Here is a 26,334-nt window from a genome sequence, read left to right as displayed (position 1 = left end):
CTCCTAGCTTTAGTTGCAGCTGCTCAATTATGTCTTGTTAATTTCAATGTCACATTTGAGGATGAAATATTTGCGTGTGCAGTGCACAGTCATCAGTATATAGACTTTCTGGTTTGTTCCCCGTGATATGTTTAACAGACTGACTATCTTGAGCAGTTTGCTTTAAGGCACTGCCAAGCAAGAGGCTGTAGTGTAATTGCGCACTGCTCTCCTTTTTGCCATAAATTATATATGATGATTCCTGGCTCTCTCCTTCATTCCCCTGGCCTGCTCATTAATTTCTTCAACCCATTGCCACTGTTCATTTAGTACAGTGCATATCCTTCTGTCTGGTAGGTATTTCTATGGCGATCTCCATACTTAGTCTCTTTTGTGGTCCCTTGTTATCAGGGTGGAAAATCTGAATGAAAAAGGGGGGAAATGTATGTTTCAATTTGGGGGGTTGATTCCGTTTTTTTTCTTTACTGGAGCAGACACTTTGTCATTGGAAAGGTGGCAATTTTGGATTCAGCTGCAGACTTGGGTTCAAAGTGTCATTCAGCGCACTCTAAATATAGCCGCCAAACACTCCAGATGTGTAGAGCTGGACCTCTGGGTATGCATTTATAATTTTCACTAGACAGGGACTGACACACACAATTTAAAGTGTAATCCTGAATGCCTGTGCACAAACAATGGAATCTCAAAACAGAGAAAATGGTTAGCTAAAGCCGGGCCTAGACAGAGTTTCTCAAGCAATAGTTATATTTGGTTTAGAGGGGTGAATTTTTTTTTAACAGATGTAGTTATGCTGGTATAATCCCTTGTCAGGATGCAGTTACACCAATATAAAAGGTGCCTTATACCAGTGTAGTTTATAGCGTATTCTTGTAAAGAAAGTGCAGTGGTGGTACAAGAACCTTCGCTAGTGATGTAAGTGCATCTGCGCCGGTGGGGGGGGGGGGGGGGGGCGGTCCAGTGGGTGGCACAACTTTGCATGTAGACTAGCCCTGAGAGTTTCTGTGGTCATTACCTGCGCTGAGCCTCTGTGTCCATGGAAAGAGCACACAGTGTCCTTCTGTTGGAAAAAATGTTTCAACAGTGCTAGTGAGTGCTGATTTTGAAGAAGGGTTAAACTAGTTGGTGGGGGAACCCCACACCTCGCCAAGTCTTACTAAAATCCAGTGAGGCACTCCACTTGCCTTACCTGCAAACTTACTGCTTAATTAAGGCATGTCAACCCCGTGAAATCCTGCGTTCTTGCTTTGGAGCCATGCGCTAGAGTTTGGCACCTGTGTAATGAGTATAGTTGGGGTAGCAGAGTATATGCTTAAGTGAACGGCTATGCAGGGGAGAAAGATGCACGTTGGCTTTGGGCCTGAAGTTACTTTGAAAAGTGCCAGTGTCACAGTGATACTTTTTGAAATATTCTGTTTTTGAACCAAAAAACTGGATTAAAAGCTAATATTTTTTTCCTCCTGACTTTTTCAATGGGTCCATATGCTTCTGGGTTCTGTCTGGCACCAGCAGCGCCAACATTCCATGAGAAAAAGCTGTTTCCCCTGTACTTTCAGAAGCAGGAAGTACCAACGTGCTGACAGACTGAACAGATGACACTTCCAGTCCAATTTTAGCAGCCCCAGGCTGTCGGTAGTTCACCTAAGTATCAGGCCCAGTTCAGTGCTGAACTCAAATTAGTGCCTTATCGGCAAGTACTGGCAATTTTAAGAACTCTGCTTTGCAACATCAACTTTCCATTTTTAATCATGATTTAAATCAGGCAACCTTGATTTTAAGTAATCGATGTTAATCTTATTTTGCATTTGTGCTTTTTAAAGACGGGTCGATTACACCAACCAATGACAATTGGGTGGTACTTTTTGCTAACCAGGAGGATGCACTAGATCTATATGCGTTTATTCCAATTTCTATGTAATTTCTTAATGTTACGCATTTATTGAACTTTTGCTTTTTTTATATTAGAAAATGGTGAATCTCATTTAATAGAGGAATAACTGCAAGTAAAAAAAAATGTCAGGCTCCATTTGGCTAGAAATTGGAAATCAATTCAAAATGCACAAAAACTGCATTGTTATTTGGTAAATGAACCTACCTTAAATATGCTGGGCGCAGAAGAAGTGTTTTAAACTGCAGGCAATACTTCCTTTATCAAATCAGTGTGATTGTAGAACTAGTGCCCTTCAATATCAAACTCATTCTGCATTTAAATCTGTTCCAATCTTGAAGGACATGGTGATATCTAAATGTGGCTGCTAGAGTAGCTCAGAAATGTGGTGGTGCGGCCTGAATCCACCTCTCTGAGAGGCTATAGTTATGTCGACAGAAGAATTCTTTGTTGATCTAGTTCAGGGGTCGGCAACCTTTTCATAAGTGGTGAGCTGAGTCTTCATTTATTCACTCTAATTTTAAGGGGTCGCGTGCCAGTCATACATTTTAATGTTTTTAGAGGGTCTCTTTCTGTAAGTCTATAATATGACTCAGCTACTGTTTGTATGCAAAGTAAATGTTCTTTAAATGTTTACAAAGCTTTAATTTAAAATTAAATTAAAATGCAGAGCCGCCAGGACCCAGGCAGTGTGTGTGCCATTGAAAATCAGTTCGCGTGCTGCCTTCAGCACACGTGCCATAGGTTGCCTTCCCCTGATCTAGTTGTCTACAGTAATGGTTAGGTCAACCTAATTGTGTTGCACAGGTCAGGAAATTTCTCCAAGCCCTGAGTGATATAAACTAAATAAACCTTGAGCTATATCTGAGGCCTAGTCTATACCTAAACATTTCTGCTCTAGCATCCTTTATTTTTTCTCACTCTGAACTTATTGTGGGAAACTACCCACACACAATGAAGCATTCTTAAACTTGAAATGAAAGATTAAATGAGATTATTTTTTAAACTTTGGATCATTTTTCCCCATTGGCATCTTACATTGGGTAAAGTATAAAAGCAGCTACAATTATTAAAGCCAAAATTGCATGCGACACCATCTGTCAAGCACTCCAGTAAACATTCCTTGTGGAATCCCTGAACTAACTTTTTTTTTTTTTAACCCAATTTTGCTAATACAAAGCTAGTCCTTCTCAGTGTGGTCCAATAAAAGATAATCCCCTCACCCACCTTGTCTCTTTCAAATCCTCCAAAGCCTTACTGTGATTAGTTCCAGAATGCTAGGTTAAGCCGATGTGTAAGTGCATGTGTCAATCTTTGCAGGATTGGGATCTTAAGGGGCCAAACTTTTAGTATCACAGAGCAGAATTTCAGCGCAGTGTAACTGAGAGCAGAACTTGACTCGCTGGCTTTTGTGTTAATGGGTTGGCTTACGTAGGTAACATTCTCTTTTGCAGAGAAGAGAGACCCGGGCTAGGTGATTTCAGGATGATCAACAGTAATTAACGAGTGCCAGAGAGATGACTCCAGAGCTCAGTTGTAATTCATTGTGCTAATTCCATTACAAGGATTAAAACTTGCCTCTCACAAAGATCTGAGCCAGCTAAAGAGATTCCTGTCTCCCTGAGAAGCTTTCTGGCATTTGTATCATCATTTTATACTAACCATTGTGAGGTTCCCAGAAATAACATCAGCGAGAAGTAGCTACTTTTGAGAGAATCGCCATTTTCTCCTTCATTGACCTCCCACTGAGCCTAAAATGAACGATCCTATTTTTCTTTATTATTTATTTATATCAACTTTCCTGTTCCAAAGAGCCTTTCGTCTGAGACTCTCAAAGCACTTTACAAGCAGAAAACCCTTACAATAACCTTCTAACAATTTTTTTTAGAGGTAGCTCAATTTGGTGAACACCTTTTCAATTCCTTGACATCTTTCAGCGATGTGTGTATGTGTGTCTGTGTGTGTGTGTGTGTGTGTGTGGTTTTTGGGGGTGGGGGGTTTGCACCACCTGATTCTTCTTGGTTTCATGCCATTTCCAGGGACTGAAACTGTTCCCCAATGGAGCATGAAAACGCTAATATCAATTCACTCACGCTCATGGATGTTGAAAAAGCTGGAGTTAGCATGAAGAGCCAGTTCGGGTGGTGCTCCCAAAGCCAGATGGGGCAGCAGATTGAGCTAGAAGGGAAAAGGTTCTCAATTCGATTCCTACTTCTGCCCCTTAATTAATGCTAGCCATTCATTAGCCCCTCAATAATATAAGAAAATGGTTTTGTTCCATAGCTCAAGTAAAGGAAGGCTATTTGGGGAGGGCGTTGTGGTTGGTTGGTTGGTTGTTAGTAGATTTGTTTAAAGCATACTCAAGTATGCAGCAATTCTTCCTCCCCTTAAGCAATTTGTTGACTTCAACTCCAGGCTAAGTTTAAATGTAGGTTTGCTACTGGGTTAAAACTGAAGAAAAGGGAAGAGAGTGTAGGGGAAACTGGTGGGGAAGACTTACCTTGCTTGTGGAAGGATACCAAGAAATTGACCCCAAAATGGTTCAGCTACTGAGCCTGACAAATGTGTCGCAAGATCTATCTTGTACGAAGATAGTCATATAGAGCACAGGTTCTCAAACTGGGGGTCTTGACCCCTCAAGGCTTGCGAGATTATTACATGAGGGGGGGGGATATCGCAAGCTGTCAGCCTCCATCCTAAATCCTGTTTCACCTCCTACATTTTACACTATTATTAAACACTTTAAATATGAAAAAAAAATTAAAGGGGGGTTGTCACATGCAGCAAGCCTCTTTGTGAAAGGGGTCACCAGTACAAAAGTCTGAGAACTATTGATAGGATCCCTAGACATTTTATATTCCCTTTAAGTGACTCTATGAAGTAGTCATAAACTCCATGTACTGGAAACCATATAAGGTATCAGTTTGATTCTTAAAACACTTCAGCCCCCCTCCCTGACCCCCAATTTTAATGGATATAGAGTAAAGAAGATTAAGGCTCAAATTCTGAGGTCCATACTCAGTTTTCACTGGGCTTTCAAGCAGACCAGTGCTCATTGATAATAGTCAGGTCAGTTCCCAATAAAACCTTAGGAAAGGACCTCAGCGTTCAGCTAGAGTTTCATAACAAAAGCTTAGAGAGAAGGCACAGTAACTTTTCACCACCTTCAAACTCTGGTTGGCAGTTGCCAGAGTTTTCGTTTAAACTCTCCTCCTCGTTGATGATGATGTTTTCAATGTCCTTCATTGTTAAATGGTCCTGGAATGCATGATACAGAATATGTTTCAGCTCTTCCAGCGTTATCCTTTGCATGTCAAACTGTGGGAAAAGGAGAAATCATTTGTTAGTTTGCGTAACTGGTAACAAACCATAAATGCTTTCGGGACCCTCTCTCCACATCCGAGCACATCTCAGTTTGCTGCATGCTCGTTCTGTCGGAAAAGGCCCCAGAGGTTATTTTGCAAAGTCTTTTCCATACTTCTAAAGACCCACTAGAAATGATGACGTTCCATCATTTCCCCTCTTATGGCTGTGTTGCTTACAGGCCTGCATGCGCCCAAGAAGCCAAACCCAGGATGGGTTCTATGAGAAAATGGCCGTACCCAGGCCACGACCCAGCAAAGCTTGTTTTCAGTAGGATCTCTATACATTGGGCTGCCTAGCAGCTTTTCTGCAGTGCAGCAGCATCTTTCCCTAACCCCTCTCTCTTATTTGTTCTGACTTCTCTTTCTGGAACACACAATACAGGGAGCTGGCATGTTCATCTTCAAGTATTCATGAGCATATGGCAGGTAGGTGCTGCTCCCGCACCATGTCAATGCCCATCCTGAAACTGTCTCTCTGCTGCAAATTATGCTGAAACCTATGGTTCTTCGTGGAACACAGTCCCCTGTCTTTCTCCAGAGGGCACACCTTTGCTTTTGGGTAACTGGCTGGAAATTTAATGTACAATTAAACACACTATTTTGTTCATTTTTTTTATCATATATAAATACTTATATATAAAGAGAGAGTATTTGTTTTAGAGCCTTATTGCTTGATTTAACAAAGCACTAGACGTTTACATGCAACTTCTGTATCCTTCTCAACCCTTCAAGAGAAATGCCCACCTCCTGAAATGAAAAAGGAATCCAAACTACGCCTCTGGCCTAATGCGATGAGTGAGAAAAATAAATTAATGGAAGAAGCAGACACAAGTGGTAAACACACACTGATGGCAAGTAATTAGATTTCTTATCCAACAATTTCATAAACCATAGGAGCAAAAGAGACCCCCCCCCCAAGCAATTAGATAAGCTTATCTATTCTTAGTTAGCAGGAAAACAAAGAGAAGTTTAGCATGGAAACCAGCTAAGGCCCTGTTCCCTGACCACCTTGTCCTTCACTGATGAAAAACCATTTGCCTATGTGAGAAAATAAGCTTTCAGAAGCTGTTCTTGGTACCTTTTAAAAATATTTTTGCATATAAATAAATACGGACTCATTGATCTGTAAAATTCTAATTATAATTTATTCCTTTTTCATGTGACCTGTAAAATCTGATGCCAACCATGTTATCGCGCAAAGAGCAGGAGACAGCGTGGGCAATGGTGAACATTGCAAGCTCCTTATGTAGCTCCCAACAGACCCCCGTCTACTGGGGTTGGTTGCTTTTTTGCTGGATTTGGGACACCGCTGACCTACTAAAAATATCACCAAAAGCACAGTCACCACCAGCGATCTATAGACTTTGCTTGCGCTAGAAGAAAGACACACCCACATGTTGGGGTATAGTGACGAATTCCCCACTCACTGGGTTGTAAGCACGGAAATCTGTATACTCCTCTTCTGATTTCGTTCAGAACTGGTATGAATAGGAAAAATGTTTCTCCTGGCAACTAGAGCTCTGTAAACATAGGCTAACGAACACTTGGCTACCTCACAGGGGTGTCGGAAGCATTAATTACTTGATGTTGTTTTATACGACGCTTTGCATTTTCAAAGCACTCTACAGAGCCAAGTGCCATTTGATCATTTTTACCCCCTTCTGAGGCAGTGTTTTCAGGCTGGCACCGTGCTGAGGTGAATGGAGTTGCTCTGGATTTACACCAGATTTACCTCTATAGTATCTCTGCTGCAAAATATGGGCCAAACTGAGCTTTGTTAAAGCGTAGGGGTTTACTGTGGGTCTCTGAAACACCCTGAGCCCAACAGTGTCTTGCCCACATTCTGGGAGTATGATTTCTCACCTGCCCTGTAGTTCCACTTTCCTCTCTTCTGGTGCGAACAGGACTCATGTTAGAGGTTACGCTTGAGATAACTCTGCAGTGGTGCCATAGCCTTATTGGTCAAAGGAGGTGTGGTGGTCGGTAGTTGATGCTATAATAGTGCTTTTTTCCCCCTCACAGGAAGATCCCTGAAGCCAGCGTGTGAGCTTTTGCACAGGAGTTCATTGCTCCGCCCTCCAGAGATATTTTTTTCCGTCTGCCCCATAGCTAGCTTTAATGGGGGGTACCTGCAAACTCCAGAAAGCATAGTCTGTGACTTCATGGCAGATGTATTAATAAGCACAGATCATGGTTTCTGTGCTCTAACTCATAGCCATACATCTGGAAGTTCCCCATCTTCTCGGGCGTCCACCAATCTCTGATGGTCTGACTCCCCAGGCATTTCTGTAACTACTAGTGGATTGTGCTTTTGATAGTCTACCCTTTGCCCGTGTGGTCTTGTAGAAGGAGTGCGTTGGCCCTCTGCCTCTTAGGACATTCTAGGGAGAGGGGCTCTTGATGGGCTAATTTCAGGGAGACTGCGTGTCAACTTCACGGGCAGCAGCTATCAAAAATAGTAATGGGACTCCCCTCACTCCATCACAGAAATACTGAAACATAGGAATAGCCCCAGTGGATCTGACCTGTGGTCCATCTAGCCCAGTATCCCATCCCAGACAGTGGTCAGCATCAGCTGCTTCGGAGGAAGGTGCAAGATAAGTATGTTTGGATAGCAGTGCACTTGAACTGCAGTGTGGTTGTATCCCATGTCAATGGGCAACTGGTGAAGGACTCTGTCTTGAGGTTCTTTGGAAGAAATCCTTGGTGGAAAGATTCTGCCATGGCTCTTTTGGAACCAAAATACCAAAGTGATCCTCAGCAGCAGAACTGCTGCCTTACGATCTGGCATGGGCGCACTCTCTCCTGTGAGGCCCCCTGCACCGAGCAGCACCACTTACCCTTGTCATACCCGTTTTGTTCCCAGAGGTTGAGCCAGCAGCCACCTGGGCACATCCAGACTTCTTTTCACTAAGACATTGAGCCACTGACTGTGTTGAACAGTAGAAGGAGGTTGGGGGGGTTAATTGGATGCAGATATATCCTGTCTTGGATCATGCACCTTACCTAGGTTACTCTTTTTAGGCTGGGGGGCCCCAGGTGGGAAACTCACCCCTGCAGCACATGCTCACTCCATCCGTGAGCCTGTGCATGGAGTTCTTCTGCACGGGCCTTACTTTTCCCAGGAAGAGGCAGAGGATAAACAAGAAAGGGCTTAGCTCCAATCCCTAACTCAGTCCTGCCTTTAGCGATCGTCCATCTGCAATAAGCATGGTCCTTGGTAATGAAGCGTTTGCAGGAACAGACATGCGGTTTGTGAAGTGTTTTGTCATCTTTGGGGATGAAAACTCCGGGAGCTATGAACAGCACCTAGAAACTCAGCAGCCTGAAAGATTTTCCAGTTTGAGCCCACACCTTCTGGCCCAATCGGAGTCTTAGTCGGAAATGTCCTTTTGCCATTAATGTGTGTTAATAACACAGTCATTAGTTTTGGTGAAAAGAGCATTGGTGGAAACTGATTTTATGAGCCTATTTTTCATTCTTAGGCTGTAAATTAGGGTTCATACAGGGATGGTAACTTTCCTAAAATAAGCATTAAAGAATAAATTAAATTCAGGGAATTAACACTTTTTTTTTTTTAAAATTTCACTAAGAGTTCTCTCTCAGTGAATCCCAAAGCAGTCAAACTATAAACTCTGGCTGTTGCTAAAGAACAAGGTGGAAGAGCATTTATAGACAGGGAAGAGCCCTATCAAGGGAGATTCTTTTATGGATTTCCTCCCAGTATTATGCTGTAGAAGGCAAGTGAGTCAGCTTGATGAACTGTCTGTTCATATCTCTCCATTTTCATCACAAATGAATGTACAGAACTTTATGATCAGAACTCTGCATACTGCGTGTTGGGGGTGCGTGAAAGAGATGGTTGATTCCAAGGCAGGGTGGTACTTCAATAAGCTCAGCTTCTGTGTCGATTAATCTCCAGGGACAGCACTTCCCTCACCACCTCCCTTTAGCAGGCCTCGGTATTACCCTTTTTTCCAGGATTTTAGTCCTGATAGCAGGTAGAGAACTGTTGGTTAAAGAAACTCACATCTGGGTGCTGAAAGCCAGAACTAGTTAGAACTCTTTCTTAGATAATGGTGAGCTGGCTAAATGCATCCTTTAAGTCACTTAGCCATGATCTATGGTATGTGAAAATCTTGCCATTAACTAAATGCAGAACGTGTTATTAGACCACCCATTTACCCCTGAACTGAAATTTAAGGGCCTGTGTATATACAGGAGGTCAGACCAGGGAAAAGAGGTTTTAAGGCTCTAAGAGACCAGTAGATCATCTTCTCTATTCCCCCTGAGAAATGTTACTCTCAGCCATGAAGTGAATATTTGAACTTGCCCCAAACATATGGGTGTTTAGCACCAGGGTTCTGGCTTGGCCTGTCATGGAGGATGGAGCTAGATTCCTAGCGATAAGGGGAGTTGGGAACCTGAGGGTTTGTAATGTAACGCCCAACTGGAACTGCAGGGAGAGTTGTGCTAAATGCTGCACAAGCAGCACCTTGACAGTACCAAAATTGAGCAGTTGAGAGTTTCTGCTTATCTAGACTACACTGGGCTGTGCATGGGCTCAGGGCTCTGGCTGCGTGGATCTGCCTCTAGGACCAGGTCCATGCTGATTCTCCTTTTTATATGAAAAGCAGAGAGCACCACCACTAGAAATGGAGATGACTATTTGGCCTTGGGGATTTTACACATCGGATAGCTTTCTACTAGACTTAGTACATCCCTGTGCTGATGCAACTCTTGTGGTAGGTGAAAATCTTCCAGCATTTCTGGTAATGTGTCCAACCCAGATATAAAATCATCACAGCTTGTAAAAGAAGGGCATGATTGCATCTGCTATATAGCATGTAGGCTCAGTTTTGGGGGAGCAAACTTAAAAGTTTTTATAACTGAACTGTAGCCACCAACTTGCATGAGCTATGGGGAAAAACCTTCAGTAGATGCGTGAGCTTCCTGTGTCTTAGCAATAAGGACACTGTTAAAAGCTTGTCAACAGAAGTATAGAGTTCCAGAAACTGTTGGAATCGGTCATGCTATCACCTTAGAAATCATGCTGTATAACTGGTAAATGTCCACCTTTAGGCAAGGCATGCTTTGAACAGAGACCACGATCCCTGGCATGTAACTCCACTGACTGGAGTAAATTAGACTCCCTAGTCTCCCAGATAACTAACTCTGATTACAAATTGTTGGGTAAAAATGGGTCCCAAATACGTATGGAAAGAGCTATGTGCAGCATAGAGTTGGAAACTCATTTCTGTTATTTACTCCATAAACTGCTCTCAAATTTTTGTACTTTGCATCCGACAGTGCATTCTATTTGGCTACTGACTGCAGTATATCAGTTTCATTTCCCTGATCAGCTCATGTTTCTTAAAACAGCGCTCAAAGGCACAGAATGGCCATTTTAACATATGCTACACTTAGGATGCTTTTGTAGAAAGGAGACGAAACGTGGTTGCTCCCATTTTATGGGTCCTTATTTAATAAAAGCACATATGCCCACTGTGGTTGATGCACTGATCCAATTAGATGTGGGTGTATCACATAAATAACTTCCACAGACAAATCAATGCTTGCTTGTAAGCACGCCTGCAGAAGCCTGCATGCGCCACCATAATTCTTCAGTTCTGGAGGAAAATCGTGTGCTCCTCCATAAAAGCATATATTGACTGAGGGCTTGATTTTGCAAGATGCCTAAGTCCCTTCAATTTCTCCTTACACCAAGGTGAAGTAAACTTGCTCAACATCTTTGAGGAGGCACTCCGTATATTGCAGGCTTGGTCGTTCAGTGAGTAAGCACATTAAGTAAGTCAGTAATTTTAATTTCAGTACAAATACAAGGGAAATGTCCTCCTTGCTATAATTTGACTGTCCACCTTCTCACCTACATTAATATTTATGGTACCTCGCTAATTCATCTTTGCCTGTAGCAACGGAAATCTATTTCATTCACAATCCCCATAAGTGTAACTATTTTGTTATTCCCTAAAGACCGAAGCTTAGATTACCTCACAACATAGAAAGAAGGCTTTTTCTTTTTTCCTCATTTGGCAAATCTCTTGGCAATGCTTTGAACAGCTCTCTCAAGACTACAAACATAATGGTAAATGTTCAGAGGCTTGCAAGCAGGGTGCTTGAATTCAGAGCAATTTTTCTTCATGCCAGACGTGACTGTCCACTTCATACTGTCTTAACAAACCAGTGTGAAAATGTGCAGGGGAAAAAATCCTGACCTAAGTAGATCTCAGAGTTTGTTATGAAGCGTTTAGACTTTGACTTGTCTTTTAAGCAGTGAACGGCTTTTGCATCAGGAACACTCATTATGCCTTGTATCTGCTTTCAACTCCGATTACAAAAAAATCGGTGCACCCGTTGTCGAAGATGTATGAAAAAAATACCCTTGGTAGGGCCCTTGACCCACTAGTCATACTTTGGCCCAAAATTAAGCTCAGGACAGTTAGTTCCTTTTGGGCTAAAATTATAGCTCAGCAAAAAGCCCAGAACTGTATAGTGCTGGATAAATGGTAATCTAAACAGATACAATGAATCATGCAAATGATGATGATCTGTCTGAGTAAGGCAGAGAGAGAGATCAGCTGAACCGTCCGATCTATCACCAGCACAATGGGTATGCGGGGGGAGAGAGAGAATGAAGGACAAAGTAATAACCAGCCTTTGGTTGCAATGTTAATAAAATACCTGGGCTCTTGGCCAAGCTGAGAAATGATTCTGCCCATAAAACAGTGCCAAATTATAGCAAACTTTTATCAGTATGAACCTCCCTTGGATCTTAAAAAAACAATTTGTTTGTGGGTGATTGTTTTATGCTCTTTATAAAATCTAAAATGCCATTTTTTCATAGATTCTTCACCTCCTCCCGCCTCCAAAACCATGATCAGTAACTACCTTCTAGACAAGCTTCTATCCCTCTCTCTAGGCTTGTCAGATGAAATGGCAGGGCGCTCTTAGGCAGGACTCTACATACAATACTTATATGTAAGAGACAAGGCAGAAGCATGTGGATTAGTGACTCATCTGCCTGCACTGAACACTGGCTGCTTTCCATTTGGTAGTTCTAAGTTCACTGAACACATTGGGATACATTACAGCCCCATGAGCCAGCAAAGCATGGGGTTAGCATCCAAGTGTGTTGGGTGAGGGGACGTTACGCCTGTGATGCACAGTAAATGGGGATCTGTCCCAAAGCACCCTGCAGCTTGCTATGGAGACATTGTGCCAACACTGGAACACCCCCTCTGGGGTGTGCCGAGTGAAAGCAGCAGTGCTAATCACGCTCACTAGCTCTTGGAGCCAGAATTATAGCCTCCTCCTCTGTGGGTGTGCTGGAGGCAGCAGAGGTCTCTCTGCACCTGCATCCCCTCTAGCATACGCAGTTAGCAAAGAGGTCAAAGCATGGCCGTGACTGTATATGCAATCAGAGCAGCTTGAAACAAAGTATCTTCCAGGCTGTTTAACTACTGTCATATGGGTAACTGTTTTCTCATTATTTTTTTCACTTGTGAGTTCCCACAATGGATAATTACTTAAGAACTGTAGTGGAAGATTAGTGTGAGCAATTGCATATTTAGGAAGAGAAATTGACTCAATCTTTGGAAGGTCTTGTTTGTGTCTCTTGTTCAGCTCAGTTTCTCTTTTGCTTTTTGCGCTTAGAATGTGAGGGAGCATCATTGGTAGCACCTGTGTTCAAACACCTCACTGCTTGTTAACCACTAGGGATGGGCACGCAGATTTCTATCGTTGCTCCCAGCATGTACTAAGGCTTGAAAATGTTGGGTTAGTTTAACCTGGGGTGCACGATGCCCTTTCTGGGGGTGCGAGACAGGCCAGATATTTTTAGAAGGTAAATCAATGAAAACACAAATTAAGCACAGGCACAGAAGTACCACTACTTTGTTTGTTTCATGAAACCTATGTATTTATTAACATTATACATTTTTTTAACCATTACTGTAATTTACAAACAAACAAAATCTCAGTTCAAAGAACTGACCTACTGCAACGATTTTTGATGAGGGGCACAAGCACATATTTTGAGAGCCAAAGGGATGCAGGCTGCAGCAGAGGTTAAGAACCACTGGTTTAAAGCGTATAGTGAGCTGGGAATTGCAGAGCTCCAGAAGCATAAGGATGCCCAGTTAGAAAACATTCAGTATTTACTTATTAACCGTATTGAGGTACTTCAGTCTGCAGCAGGTATAGGGTCTCATTCTTGGCCACTGGGATGACAGGAAAATTATTTGATTCCAAGCCATTCAGAGAGCCTGTTTAAGTGAAACAGGCTTTACTGAAGCCAGTGAGTCTCTCCCTTCTCATCTGCACTGGTGTATGTATGAAAGCCGTCTACAATTTTAAAAACAAATCTGCAGAATTTAATTATGCTGGATTACACACCAATCATAAATTCAAATATTAAACTGACTTGCTTAGAGTTCAGTGCCCAGAATTAAAGCATTAAAATCAAGCTTTGATATAGTATCTATTTTCCCAGTAGATATTAAAGCATGTTACAAAGCGAGGTGAGTATCATTAGCCCCATTTTACAGAAACAGATGATGTGAGTTGCCCAAGGTCACTCCAGCGGGCCAGGAATAGACACCAGGGCTCCCGACTCCCAGGCCAGTGCTCCTTCCTCTAGGCCACACTGCTTCCACTGCATTTCTACTTGTACTACAGTGGAGTAAAACTACTTCGAGGAACTTTTTTCTTTCCCTGAAAGCTTAATCCTGTTTAGCATGAACTTTCATTCCACCGTAACTGTTCCATTGTACAATCCCTGCTCGACTGCATTAATGTAGTGATCTGGGAGGTTATCTATGTGGTGTGTTTCAAGGATGCTGTCTCCTCCTCTGGTCAGTTATGGACAGGAAACTCTGAGGGTGACAGCTCAATGAGGTATGAAGTCCAGATGACTGGTCTGTCTTCATATGTTCCTTGCTGGGTGTGAAGAAATGGCCTTCCAGAGGTCCCCCAGATACTACCCAGCTCTTAGTAAATATTCCCCCTCCAACGCCCGCTACAACTGCAGATGATTGTTGTGGTTATCAGCACCATTAGTATGTGTTTCTCTGCCCTATATGGTATCTTCTCTCAACTGTTCCACTTTTTTTATGCAATCATTTACATGGGTAGATTTCTCTGTGTCACATACACAATTATTATTTCCGTTACTTTCTTTTAATGTCATCTTGTCTTTTCCTAATTTCTAATACAGTGGAGCCAATTTATGATTCATGTAAAATGTCCTCCCACTGTTTTGTAAATGTCAGAATTACAGCCGGGCTGGCTCTGTGAAAGTAAAAGAAAGCTGAGAATATCTATTATACATTGCCAGGTGCTAAAGGAGAATAATATCCAATTCAAAGTTCCATCTCGGATCAGCTTGCCCATGTCTGGGCATTAGCCCACCTAGCACTGCTATCGAAGAGAGGACGTGGGGACTTGCCCCAGACCTATAGATCAGTCACGAAAGGGAAAAACAAAAAATTGTAAGGGAGCGAATGAAGGAAGACAATGGGCTCAAGGGTAGTCCCTAGGTTTAGAAATGTGTTGTTGTCATCTTCAAGCAACTCCACATTTCTTAAGTAGGAGGTAGACAACAGACATCAGGTGATATTGGTGGTTATAACATCTTTGTAAAGCTGCATGCCCGATAAGAGCCATTTCTGAAATGTTTACAATGAACTGTGGCCTCATGGAAAAAAATGAGGTAGTGCTTGTTTCTATAAAATTCAGCAACACTAAATGTAAGCCTGAGACATAGTACGAGAGGGAAAGATTGGAGACTGGGGCAGAACTAAAGTTTACTCTCTTGAAATTAAGAGGAACATAGTTCTGGAGCAAACGGGCCACTAACCCGATAAAACACAAGGATGCAGACCGAACAGAAGACACAGAAACAGACAGAAAACAGGCTTAAATGGAGCCATGCTACTCAGCTGCATTCATGTCTGAATGAACATTGCACATGCAATCATGCCACATAACTGAAAAAAAGGTTGTAGTGGACAGATGTGATCAATAAGAATTGTTCCAGACCAGCCTTGCTCTACGTGGGTATCGTGTTGTTACTAAGTGATGAAGTTTGATAAAGAGATGGAGTTTACAGACCAATTGTTTACAGATGGGAGAGCAGGGTGGCTATTTTTTTTTTTTTTTAGACAGAACTCTGCCATAGAACAAATTGGGCTGGAAATCAAGTTAAATTCTACCTAAAACCTTTTATTATTCCTTAGTTCATCAGTGAAGCACAAACCACAACAGGTTCAATGGTTCAGTTTCTTCATCTGAACTTGAACAGAAGTTACAAAAGTTGGCAGTCACCATCAGCACTCAACGCAGACGCCATTATTAGTTGTCAAGTGAAAGATTTACAGTGCTTTCTTGGAGAGGGGGATTAGCCAAATCATAGATCAATAACAAGTTGTGTTTTCAGCAGGTCCAGTGAGGAAAGTTTTATTTGGGTCTGGTCCACTAAGTATATGTTCTTTGTTTGGTCCTGGACTGAAAGGGCACTACATTGCTTCAGTTCCCACTCCTGGGGTCTTGTAGTAAGTTTAGTTGTCAGAAAGAGGTCACCAAGTTTTAGAACCTCTGAGCTAGAGGGACAGGCAGAGAGAAAACTAGGGCACAGTGGAGTAAATTATCCATGGAGCACTGCAAAGAGGTTTGCACACAGGGTGCCCATCTTCTTTCATCAGCACAGAGCACAAGGGGTGGTAGAAAGATTATATTTTCAAAAGGCAAGGCAGGAACAGTTAAATATACCATGTGATCAGACCCCTTAGGGCCTAAATCTGCTCAGTCTTGGGCAGAATCTCATGGAGCCTAATCCCACTCCTCTTCATGTCAAGGCATTGCCTTTTGTGTTGAAAGATGGCCTTTCCCCTTTGTCACTGCCCGCATCCTGCTCACTGGATTTGATACCCAGGAATGGGACTGGATTGTCTAGGATCCAGAGACGACGAGTGCAAGATTCTGCACGTCATCTTGCAAATATGCTTCAGACTGGACTTTGAATGACCTTTCCTCCCCTCTTTTGGTGGAACAGGGCATTTGTTAGTGTCAACCAGCCCCCTAGTATTCATGTCATATTTTCAACCTTCCCCACCCCATCGGTGGCATGCTGTTGGTGTAGGCAAGACATGGTCCAGGACCAGCTGTGCCCATGGGCTGGTTTCTCTCTGGTCCCTCAATGCATGAAGAAAATGGCATCCTCCGCACAGTGTGACCTCATGCGTATGGTGCGTGCAGAGGATGCCATTTTGCACACCTGACTGAACATGAGGATGATGCAGTGGCATCCCAGGACATTTATATTTTCTGACTCGTAAGGAAAACCCTCTCAAAAACAGCTGCCTGTGAGCTAAAACCATATGAACGCCTCCTTAATCTTCAGTGTCATAGAGCTATCATGCAACTCAATGCTGTTATCGTGCATTGTGCCAGAGGCTGTGAGAACCCTTGTGTTTCACATAATTGTCAGCTCTAGTCAAACTTTAATGCAAAAGTTCTTCCCGGCTCATGAGCTTAAGCAACCTCAATTAAACTCAGGGTAACACTTGAGCATATTCCAACTGGGACGGTCACAAATTTCAATAAATCCAGATATGAAACATTCAGTGGTTTGTGGGATTTCATTCATGAACACACAGTGCCCAGATCCTGTCCTTGCACTCTAAGTAAGTGCCCCTTTCCTTCCAAAACAAGAGCGCTTTTTTGGGATTCAGTCCTCTCGCTCCTCCTTAGCAGGTCATAGCTGGAACGTTTTTAAATTCATCTCCTTAAAATCACTGAACCATGCGGCATTGCAGCAGAAACGCTACCAGCAACATTACACTTTTCTTGCCAGTGTAATTATATTACGTACAGAAGAAATACCAGATAATGTGTATATATATACACACACACACACACACACACACACACACACACACACACACACACACACACACACACACACTGTGCAGAATACTGTCACTGTATCCAAGAAGTGAGCAGGTACCTAACAAATGGCCAATGGGCAGCTGTGTAATGCACACTGGCACCATCAGAGGCGTTTGCCGTCGCAAATGAGCTGACAGGCTAAAGTAGATGATCATTCTGCAGGTGTGGATTGTTGTAACTTTGCCATGCCTACTGCCGCACAAAAATGCAACTCTCCCTTGAGGCTGTCAATACAGTAGCTTTCAAATATGCAAACATCCTGACATCTAAAAACCAACAACATGTGGCATCTCTTTATTTTGCCACCTTTGTTTGTTTTTCTTTTTCCCAAGCTTTTTTCCTACACTTCTCATAACAGTGAAGATTTAAGAAAAACACCAATGATGATGGGGGAACATTTTGTTCCTTTAGTGTAGTCACACACATTGAATAAAGGTGCCTCTAGGAAATAAAGGTAAGTTGAGCCAAATCTTTGTTGCTGATTGTAGGAGGTTTCTCCTCTAGCTTTGACTCCCATTAAACTTTTAGTTCTGAGTAAGTGAACACCACTATTCTAGCAGCAATCCTTTCCAACCCTGTGTGCTGCATTTGCCTTCAGAATGCTCAGTGTCGGAAAGTAATAGAGCTGCTACAATTTTGCACAAGAGCAATGGAAACATTGCCTCTCGAAGAGATATGCGCATCAAGCAAAAGTCTGTTCACAATGTGTGACCCTCAGAACAACCTTCCTGACCCCAGAGTCTTCTGGGAATGGGAATTATTTGTTTCCACTACTCAGTGCAGGGGCCACAAAGCTCACTTGCACCCAGGGGCAGCTCTAGGTATTTCTGCTGCCCCAAGCACGGCAGGCAGGCTGCCTTCCATGGCTTGCCTGCGGGAGGTCCCCAGTCTTGTGGATTCAGCGGCAGCCTGCGGGAGGTCCGCCGACACTGCAGGACCAGCGGACCCTCCACAGGCATGCCGCCAAAGGCAACCTGCCTGCTGCCCTCGCGGCAACGGGCAGAACACCCCCCATGGCTTGCTGCCCCAGGCATGCGCTTGACATGCTGGTGCCTGGAGCCGCCCCTGCATGCACCAAGCTGTGTTAGAGGAGACAAACCTCAACGAAGAGCTGAACTTTGTGGAGTGGAGGCAAGTCTAAATGTCTTTCCTCGTGTGGTGGAGTCTCAAAAGGACATGGCTAGATTTGGGGACAGAGTGTGTGCACACAGCTTATGTCTGCATGTTAATAATACTTGCCACATGTATATGCTTTTATGAGGGTATGGGCATCTATACAGGACTGTTGCTAGGGATAGGAAATGCCTGTTTACATGGGGTGCAGCCTAGAGACACCAGTTCCTATTCCTATAGACCGGGGTAGTCTCCTACCCATAACAATACAGAGGAACAAGTGGTTATTCCTATCCATAGCTGGAAGTAGAGGAGCATTCTTCTAGGTAGCAGGTCATGGCTGGGGCTGGATGTCCCTGGCTGTTCCCAGCTATGGACCCCTCTTTTTATGTGTAAGCTATAACTGGGATAGGAAGAGGGTCTATGTGCCTGTTCTTGGGTGTAGAGAACTGTCCCTGGCTTCTATCTCCATGTCTAGACGGGGCTAGATATGTGTAAGCATTTATGCCCAGCGCTAGGCAGCTAACAGTAAGAATATACTGTATAGGAACAGACATCCATCCCTGGAAGAAAAAACAAAATAATCTCTGCTCAGGTTTGCAGAAGACACAAAAAATTAGGGGAGTGGGTAAGTAAACACAATCACTGATTCTGAGTGATCCCGATCACTCGGTAAACAGGTTGGAAGCAAACACTGTATGGCTACATTTAAACGTGTACACCTAGGAACAAAGACTGCAGGTCAGACATACTTACAGGATGGAGAATGATATTCTGGGAAGCAGGATTATCTAATCAGCTGCATATGAACTCCCCGTGTGACACTGTGGCCCAAAGAGGTAATGTGATCCTGGGATGCAGATATGAGACTTTTGAGTAGCAGTAAAGGGGTTATTTGGCACTGCTCTGACAGCTGCTGGAATAATGTGTCCAGTCCTGGTGCCCACAATTCAAGAAGGAGGTTGATAAATGGGAGAAGATTCAGACAAAAGCCATAAGATTATAAGGTATTTTTGTAATCGGTGATAAGCTCCTTGATTCTAACAAAGAGAAGGTTAAGGGGTGACTTGATTACAGTCTATAAGCATCTACATGGGGAACAAATATGCAATTTAGCAAATGACGAGCCCATTATTAAAGACCCAACATGATCCCAGGGCTGGAAATTAAATGCCTTATTTCTGGTCTGCATTTGTCTAGCTTTAACAGTGAGAGTAACTGATCAAAGGTCATTTGGTGGATTCTCCATCACCAACAATTTTTAAACCAAGCTCTGCTCTAGGAGACATTGTATGGGGCTGTGTTACATAGGAGGCTATGATCATCTGGTCTAATAGGCATCCATAAACAGATTCTAATACCAGAAGGGACTATTTGTAAATACATAAGTAGAGGCACCGAGGCTTATGCATAGGTGTCCATCTGTGTGTGTGTGTGTACCTATATAGAGCAGGAATAGGCAACCTATGGCACAGTGCCAAAGGCAGCACACAAGCTGATTTCAGTGGCACTCATGCTGCCCGGGTCCTGGCCACTAGTCCAGGGGGCTCTGCATTTTAATTTAAATTTTAAATGAAGTTTCTTAAACATTTTTAAAACCTTATTTACTTTACATACAACAATAGTTTCGTTACAGACTTGTAGAAAGAGACCTTCTAAAAACATTAAAATGTATGACTGGCATGCAAAACCTTAAATTAGAGTGAATAAATGAAGACTCGGCACACCACTTCTGAAAAGTTGCTGACCTCTGATATAGAGAGACAAACTCTGTTCCTAGGTATAGAGGTCTGAGACACATGTATGCATCAGTGTGTGTATATTTATTAGGCCTGGCCAAAAACTGGGGGGAAACTTCTGTGAAAATGTTTTTAGACATAATGAAAAAGTGACCCCTCTCTATGAAAAACTGAGGTTTTGTGGAAAAAATCCAAAATCCAATTAGGGGGGAAAAATGGCTTTTATCTAGAATAAAAGCCAGACTTTTTTTCTACCACCAGTAAGAATCTGGCTCTCATCCCTGCATTGTTTTCATAGGTTGGTGGTTGGGTTTTTTTTAATCACACAGCGCAAAGGAGTGTGATTTCACTGCTGGTAGTCTTAGCAAGATCTCTGCACTAGTCCATTAATTGTAATACAGAGTAAATTGTTTAATTTATTACTTCCACGAAAACATGGCCCAAGGAATTTGATGATTCTGTGAAGGCATGTGTCTTTGGGGGATGGGTCTAAGACTAATCATTATTTTCAATCACATATTTTCTGCCTTTTAGCCATCTTTTATTTTAGCTGGGTGGTCTGGTCACCCCTCCATAGCTACAGCCAAAGAAAAAATGTTTTCACTAACTTTTCAAGTACTGTAACTCGAGATTAGTATGTGTGTGAAGCTATGCTCTTTTATATTAGAGCTGAGCAGAAACCAGATTTTCTATTGCATGGGAAATTCCAGACCATTTTCTGTTCTGAAATGGAGTGAGAAAGAGGGGAAAAAAAGTTTCCCAGTAAACAGGAAATTCTTCCCAAACTACTTCTTATTTCAGTCAGAATCTTTGACTGACATGGAAATCTTATATAAAAAAGGTTAAACACCTGGCATTTTCTGAAACATGTTTTTTGGGACAAAACCTGACATTTGTCCAAAATTGACACGTTTTGATAAAGTTGCATAATGCTTGTTGCAATAATGCCTGCGTCATAAACAGATAAGTAAGAGTTAATAGAACAGAAGTACTTCATATCTCTTTTGCCTGTAAAGGGTCAACAAGATCAGTGAGCCTGGCTGTCACCTGACCAGAGGACCAATCAGGGAACAGGATACTTTCAGATCTTGAGGGAGGGAAGTTTTGTGTGTGATGTTAGATTTTGGTGGCTGTTCACTCGGGGGGCTCAGAGGGACCAGACGTGCAACCAGGTTTCTCTCCAATCTCTCTGATACAGGCTCTTAAAGTTCAGAATAGTGAGTACTAGGTAGATAAGGCGAGTTAGGCTTATGTTTGTTTTCTTTATTTGCAAATGTGTATTTGGCTGAAAGGATTTTAATTTGTACTTAGGCTGGGAGGGTATTCCCAGTGTCTATAGCTGAAAGACCCTGTAACATATTCCATCTTAAATTTACAAAGGTAATTTTTACTGTTTTTCCTTCTTTAATTAAAAGCTTTTCTTGTTTAAGAACCTGATTGTTTGTTTATTCTGGTGAGACTCCAGGGGGCTGGGGCTGGATCCACCAGGGAATTGGTGGGGAGAAAGGAGGGAAGGGGAAGAGAGAGGTTAATTTTCTCTCTGTGTTAGGATTACTTTCTCTCTCAGGGAGAGTCCGGGAGGGGGAGAGAGAAGGAGGGGAGAAGGTGAATTTTCCTCTGTGTTTTAAGATTCAAGGAGTTTGATCTTGCAGGGTAACCCAGGGAGGGGAAGCCTGGGAGAGGCAACGGTGAGGGAAAGGGTTTACTTTCCTTGTGTTAAGATCCAGAGGGACTGGGTCTTGGGGGTCCCCGGGCAAGGTTTTGGGGGGGATCAGAGCGTACCAGGCACTGGAATTCCTGGTTGGTGGCAGCGCTACAAGTGCTAAGCTGGTAACTGAGCTTAGAGGAATTCATGCTGGTACCCCATTTTTTGGACGCTAAGGTTCAGAGTGGGGATTATACCATGACAGCCTGTTTTAGAATAAAAATCAGCCCCTCTTTGTAGCTTTCTGGATCAGTTGGTCTTACTATGGCTTTTTCCTTTCTCGTGACTCTGGACTGATGTGGCAAAGTGAGGGTATGATATTTATGCAGCATATTGCCAGTAACAACACTGTCACCATTGAAGGAAGGAAGAATTTATGGGTCAGACTAGAGGCCCTCACTATCAGACGCCTGCACCAAATACCACACAATTATGTGCCTTGCCCCAAATTTCTCTAGGTTTGCAGACTGCTTCCTCTCAGTTAACCAGTTTCGTTTAATATCTTCTGCAGTGTCCATAGACTTTGGTGGTTGGCATAATCATAAAAACTGTTCAGTGGAGTAAGATTGCTCATAGTATCTTGAACCATCTGATCACATCTCCACCACCCACCTGCAGCTAGTCAAAAATGCGAAAGAAATGGGTGTTGCCACATGGTTCAAAGGTCAGACTTTGGGCCCGATTCTCTATTGACTTATACTTTCTTTTGACCCCCTCAAAATGGCTGGTACTCCAACTTGCAGTCATTTACAAAAGCAAGTAAGTTAAAATTCCTCGATGCCTTCCTCGCTGTACCTTTAGCTAGGACATGATATTTCAACTTGCATCTCTATGGAGTCTTATACTCTTCTGAGCAATTTACGGAGAGAAAGACCAAGGCCCAAAACTCATCAAGGATGAGTGGGTACCTCCGAGATGAAGACTGAGTCATCCCTCTGTGGCTCACATGGCATCTTTTAGTTTGCCAGGTAGACTTTCTGGTGTAAAATTAAGGGCTCATTGTCACATTACTCAAGATGCATCTCCTTCCAGAACTCTGCCATTTGTAACAGATACCAGGATATGAACTCACTGCTCAATATTTTCACACGTACTGCAGAGTCATAGTGAAATATGCATGGTGCATTACTGTTGGCAATGGCCTAAATCGAAGGAGGTCATTCAGTGATATTATGGAGTGGATATACAACAAATTATTAATAATGGTCAGAATGCTGATCAAGAAAAGTACCCCTACCGTTCCATGTCCTTAAAAATCAAATAATAATTACCTAATGCTTTACATCTTCAAAGCAACACAACTCCATCTCGGTGGCTAAGAGATGTCTTCACATGGGGAAACACAGGCCAAGAGGTTAAGTGTGGATTTGCCCAAAGGCTGCAGAATGTGTCAAGGCTAGAATTCTAATTCAGGAATGGCCTGTGCCTGTACTGTGAGATCCATGCTTCAAAATAATACTGACACAAAACCCAACCTCTGTCGGAAGATCAAGCTGTACAGTATATGTTCCTGATTCATATTTTAAAACTCTTATCCTGCCATCCAATCCAGGCAGAATGACCCCACTGATGTCAGTTGGGTTCCACGTGAGTGCTGCGAGTCTGTCCATATAGCCAGAGTAAGGCCTAAAAAGCAAACCCAGGGGAATAAAGTGAAGCCCATTTGAAAAGGCTGTCCTCTGTACGAGTAACTTCCTCCATAATTACTCTGGCTGATTAGCCTAATCAGGTTGAGGCAACGGAAGTGTGAAATTACTTTGCAGCATTAAAATCAATGAGAGGAACACTGTAAAATCTGAAATTATTTCCCACGAGCCTTGGTCTGGAATTCACATGGATTCCCAGGATGATGTTAAAAGGGATGCATAAGGGGCATGGGCCTGCAGCTTTTTCCAGACAGGAAGTGCCACAGAGTTATCTACACTAAGATTTGGTGAAGTTTGTAAGATTACCTCCTAGTGGATGGGTGGGAGATGGTAGGCAGGGGCCTGTGCTCGTATTACAGTAACAGCGGGTCTCTAGCTCGTATGCGCCTTCATTATATGAAGTGGTCATGGTGTAACAAATGGTTAGCTGGCCACAGGTTTGCTAGGAGATTCATGGTTAAAATTTTTCACATTTAATAATTCCTACTCTTCTGTTTCCTCTCCTGAAGGTGTCCAGGAGAGTCTAATGGTTCTTAGTTTAGCATGATACAGAATCACCGCAAAGGGAATGTATCCATTTGCTAATTGCCAAGATTTCTCACCCACCAGTTTCAGTAGTGGAGGGACAATAACCCAAATAAGCACAATTCAGGAGCAGCTTTTCCAAAACTGAAAAGCAGCTCAAAAATCAGTCAGGAGCCAGCAAAGAGCAATGATCTCATTTCCATAGTAACGGGCTCATTACTATGCTGGCTACTGCTAACACAAGATTGCTGAAAAGATCAAGCAGACTTGGCTGCAGGAAATGGTACATAATGTATTCAAAATATATTTTAAAAAATTAAATTAAAATGCTTTAATAATATATGCACTGTCTGCCTTAACCCTAGGCACATTATCAAGTATTGCATACAATACACAGTATTCAAAATAAAAACAGGCCCACAAAGTCAACATGGATAGATCATAAAAGCAGAAAAGGCCTCCAGTTACTACTTTCCAGCCACTCACAATATTATCCGAATCCGTCAACTTTCCCCTCACTGGGGAAAGCATTATCCTGTTAGAATGCCCTGAGAGTCATGAAAACCCAGGATCTGGTGGACTGATACATGGTTTCGTTTAATGGCATTTGATAGTACAAGATGCTGGCTATTAGTTGGGTTAGGGTCTCTTTCCAGAACTGCAGAGAGCAGCTGGATATTAAACATAAACATCTAAACAGCCATCATCATCGTGTCTTAAAATCCTGCCACAGTCAGGAAGAAGCGATGGCTTGAGGATCTACACTGATGCACAAAGCTCTGATGAAAAGGACTCCGACAATCATCGTGGGAGGGATTTCCAGCTTTAAAAAAATGGGGACAAAATATCCACTCCATCCCTCTGTGAGAAAACGGACCCTGCTGGAGACTGCACTGAAGCTTCTCAGTGCCAGCTGTGTTGAAGGAGAAACTCCATTAGCTGTGAGCATTGATGCAAGTAGTACGACAGGGCCACATATGCATTCAGATTGAAGCCTTCCTCAGAAGAGCCTTTTCGTCGAAACCTTTGCTCATGTGAGTGCTCCTGACGAATTCAAGAGGGCCATTTGCCTGAATAAGCATTACACAACAGGAGTTAAGAGTCACAGAATCAGGCACCCAAATCCAATCCTGAAGCGTGATACAGAAGAACTGGCAGATGACATGGACTGAGATGTAGTCCCCTTTCACATAGTCCTCTTTCACCACGGAGGCTCAGCACTACGTGAGACTTGTCTGGGGACAATGAGACCTTTTCAGAAGGGCCACGGAGGGGCTTGGAACGGGATGGTAAAGCAGCACAGGAAAACAAGGTGTTTATTCAAATGAGTTCCCCATCTCCAAGTCTGATAACTCCTGCAAAGCAGCCACAGGAATAGCAAAATAGGAGGAAAAACTGAAATCGCTAGAGCTGGTTGGAAACCTAGAATTACTTTTCCATGGGGAACTTTGTTTTTCTTGGTTGTGTTGTCCTGCAATGTCAATGGGAAGAAAAAGAAAATTTCCCCTGGAACAAGTATTCCAACATTTTGTTTGGAAAAGACATGGATGGGGACGTTCCTTCACAGCTATGCTGTTTACCTAAAAGGTGCTACGTAGTTACCACCGATGAGAGGCATTCCTCCCTCAGGATTCGATTAGTACTTTGTGGAGATGGAGCCCCAGGGCTCTGGTGTGTTAGGGTCTGGGTATGGGCCATGAACTGTATTGCTCTAAACTCACTACTGCTACTTATCATAGGTTGTTGCTTTGTTTCCTTACACATTACAGAGACAGAATCAACATGGCAGCAGGTTCCTAAGGTGAGACCATCAACAACTGAGTAACAGAAATCTGACTTCTGCTGCCTACAGTTTTCATTCTAGCTGGACTGGAATAGAACTCCAACAGCATATTCCGGTGTCACCATTGCTGTGTAACAATGTTCTTGGCCATTTTAATTTGATCCGCTGTCCAGTGCTAGATCTGGTCACCTGATTCTAAAGCATTATGCATAATGCTTTAGAGAGTATCAGTATATTGTCTTGCAGATTTAAGACAAAGCACCCCACTAGGTCAGAGACTTTTATGCCACACTGAATTCTCTAGTTCAAGGCCAGGGCATAACCATTATTGAAGCAGGTTAAAAGAAATAAGCCCCTTGGCATTAAAATTCACACTTTCTCTTTCAGTAATGCTGTTATGTCATGTCACCATTTTTCACTAGCTGCGTGCAGCGCTTTGGATGCTTATCCAAGCCTTCTCCGAATGATGCATGCTTAAGTGACCTGAACTTTGAGATTTACTCAGGCTTGTTCTGGATTTAAACTAAAAGTGAGAAGAGAATTGGGACCATGAGTTTGTTCGTGCATTTAATCTCCAGATTCACAAGAGATATTATACAAATATAA

General features: G+C 42.8%; 1 protein-coding gene across 2 annotated transcripts in view; it reads right to left on the bottom strand.

Moving 5' to 3' along the window:
• CALN1 (calneuron 1) overlaps positions 1 to 26,334 on the bottom strand; it is a 233,342-nt gene that overhangs the window by 14,384 nt on the left and 192,624 nt on the right. For both annotated transcript variants that reach the window (XM_030536900.1, XM_030536901.1), the window contains exon 5: positions 5,050 to 5,203. In XM_030536900.1, the coding sequence (XP_030392760.1) occupies positions 5,050 to 5,203 (154 nt within the window). The remainder of the gene's footprint in view (positions 1 to 5,049; positions 5,204 to 26,334) is intronic.

Source organism: Gopherus evgoodei, chromosome 17 (genome assembly GCF_007399415.2).
Source record: "Gopherus evgoodei ecotype Sinaloan lineage chromosome 17, rGopEvg1_v1.p, whole genome shotgun sequence".
NCBI lineage: Eukaryota > Metazoa > Chordata > Testudines > Testudinidae > Gopherus > Gopherus evgoodei.
Note: the sequence above shows the minus strand (reverse complement) of the source record. Positions and strands in the feature narration are given on the sequence as shown.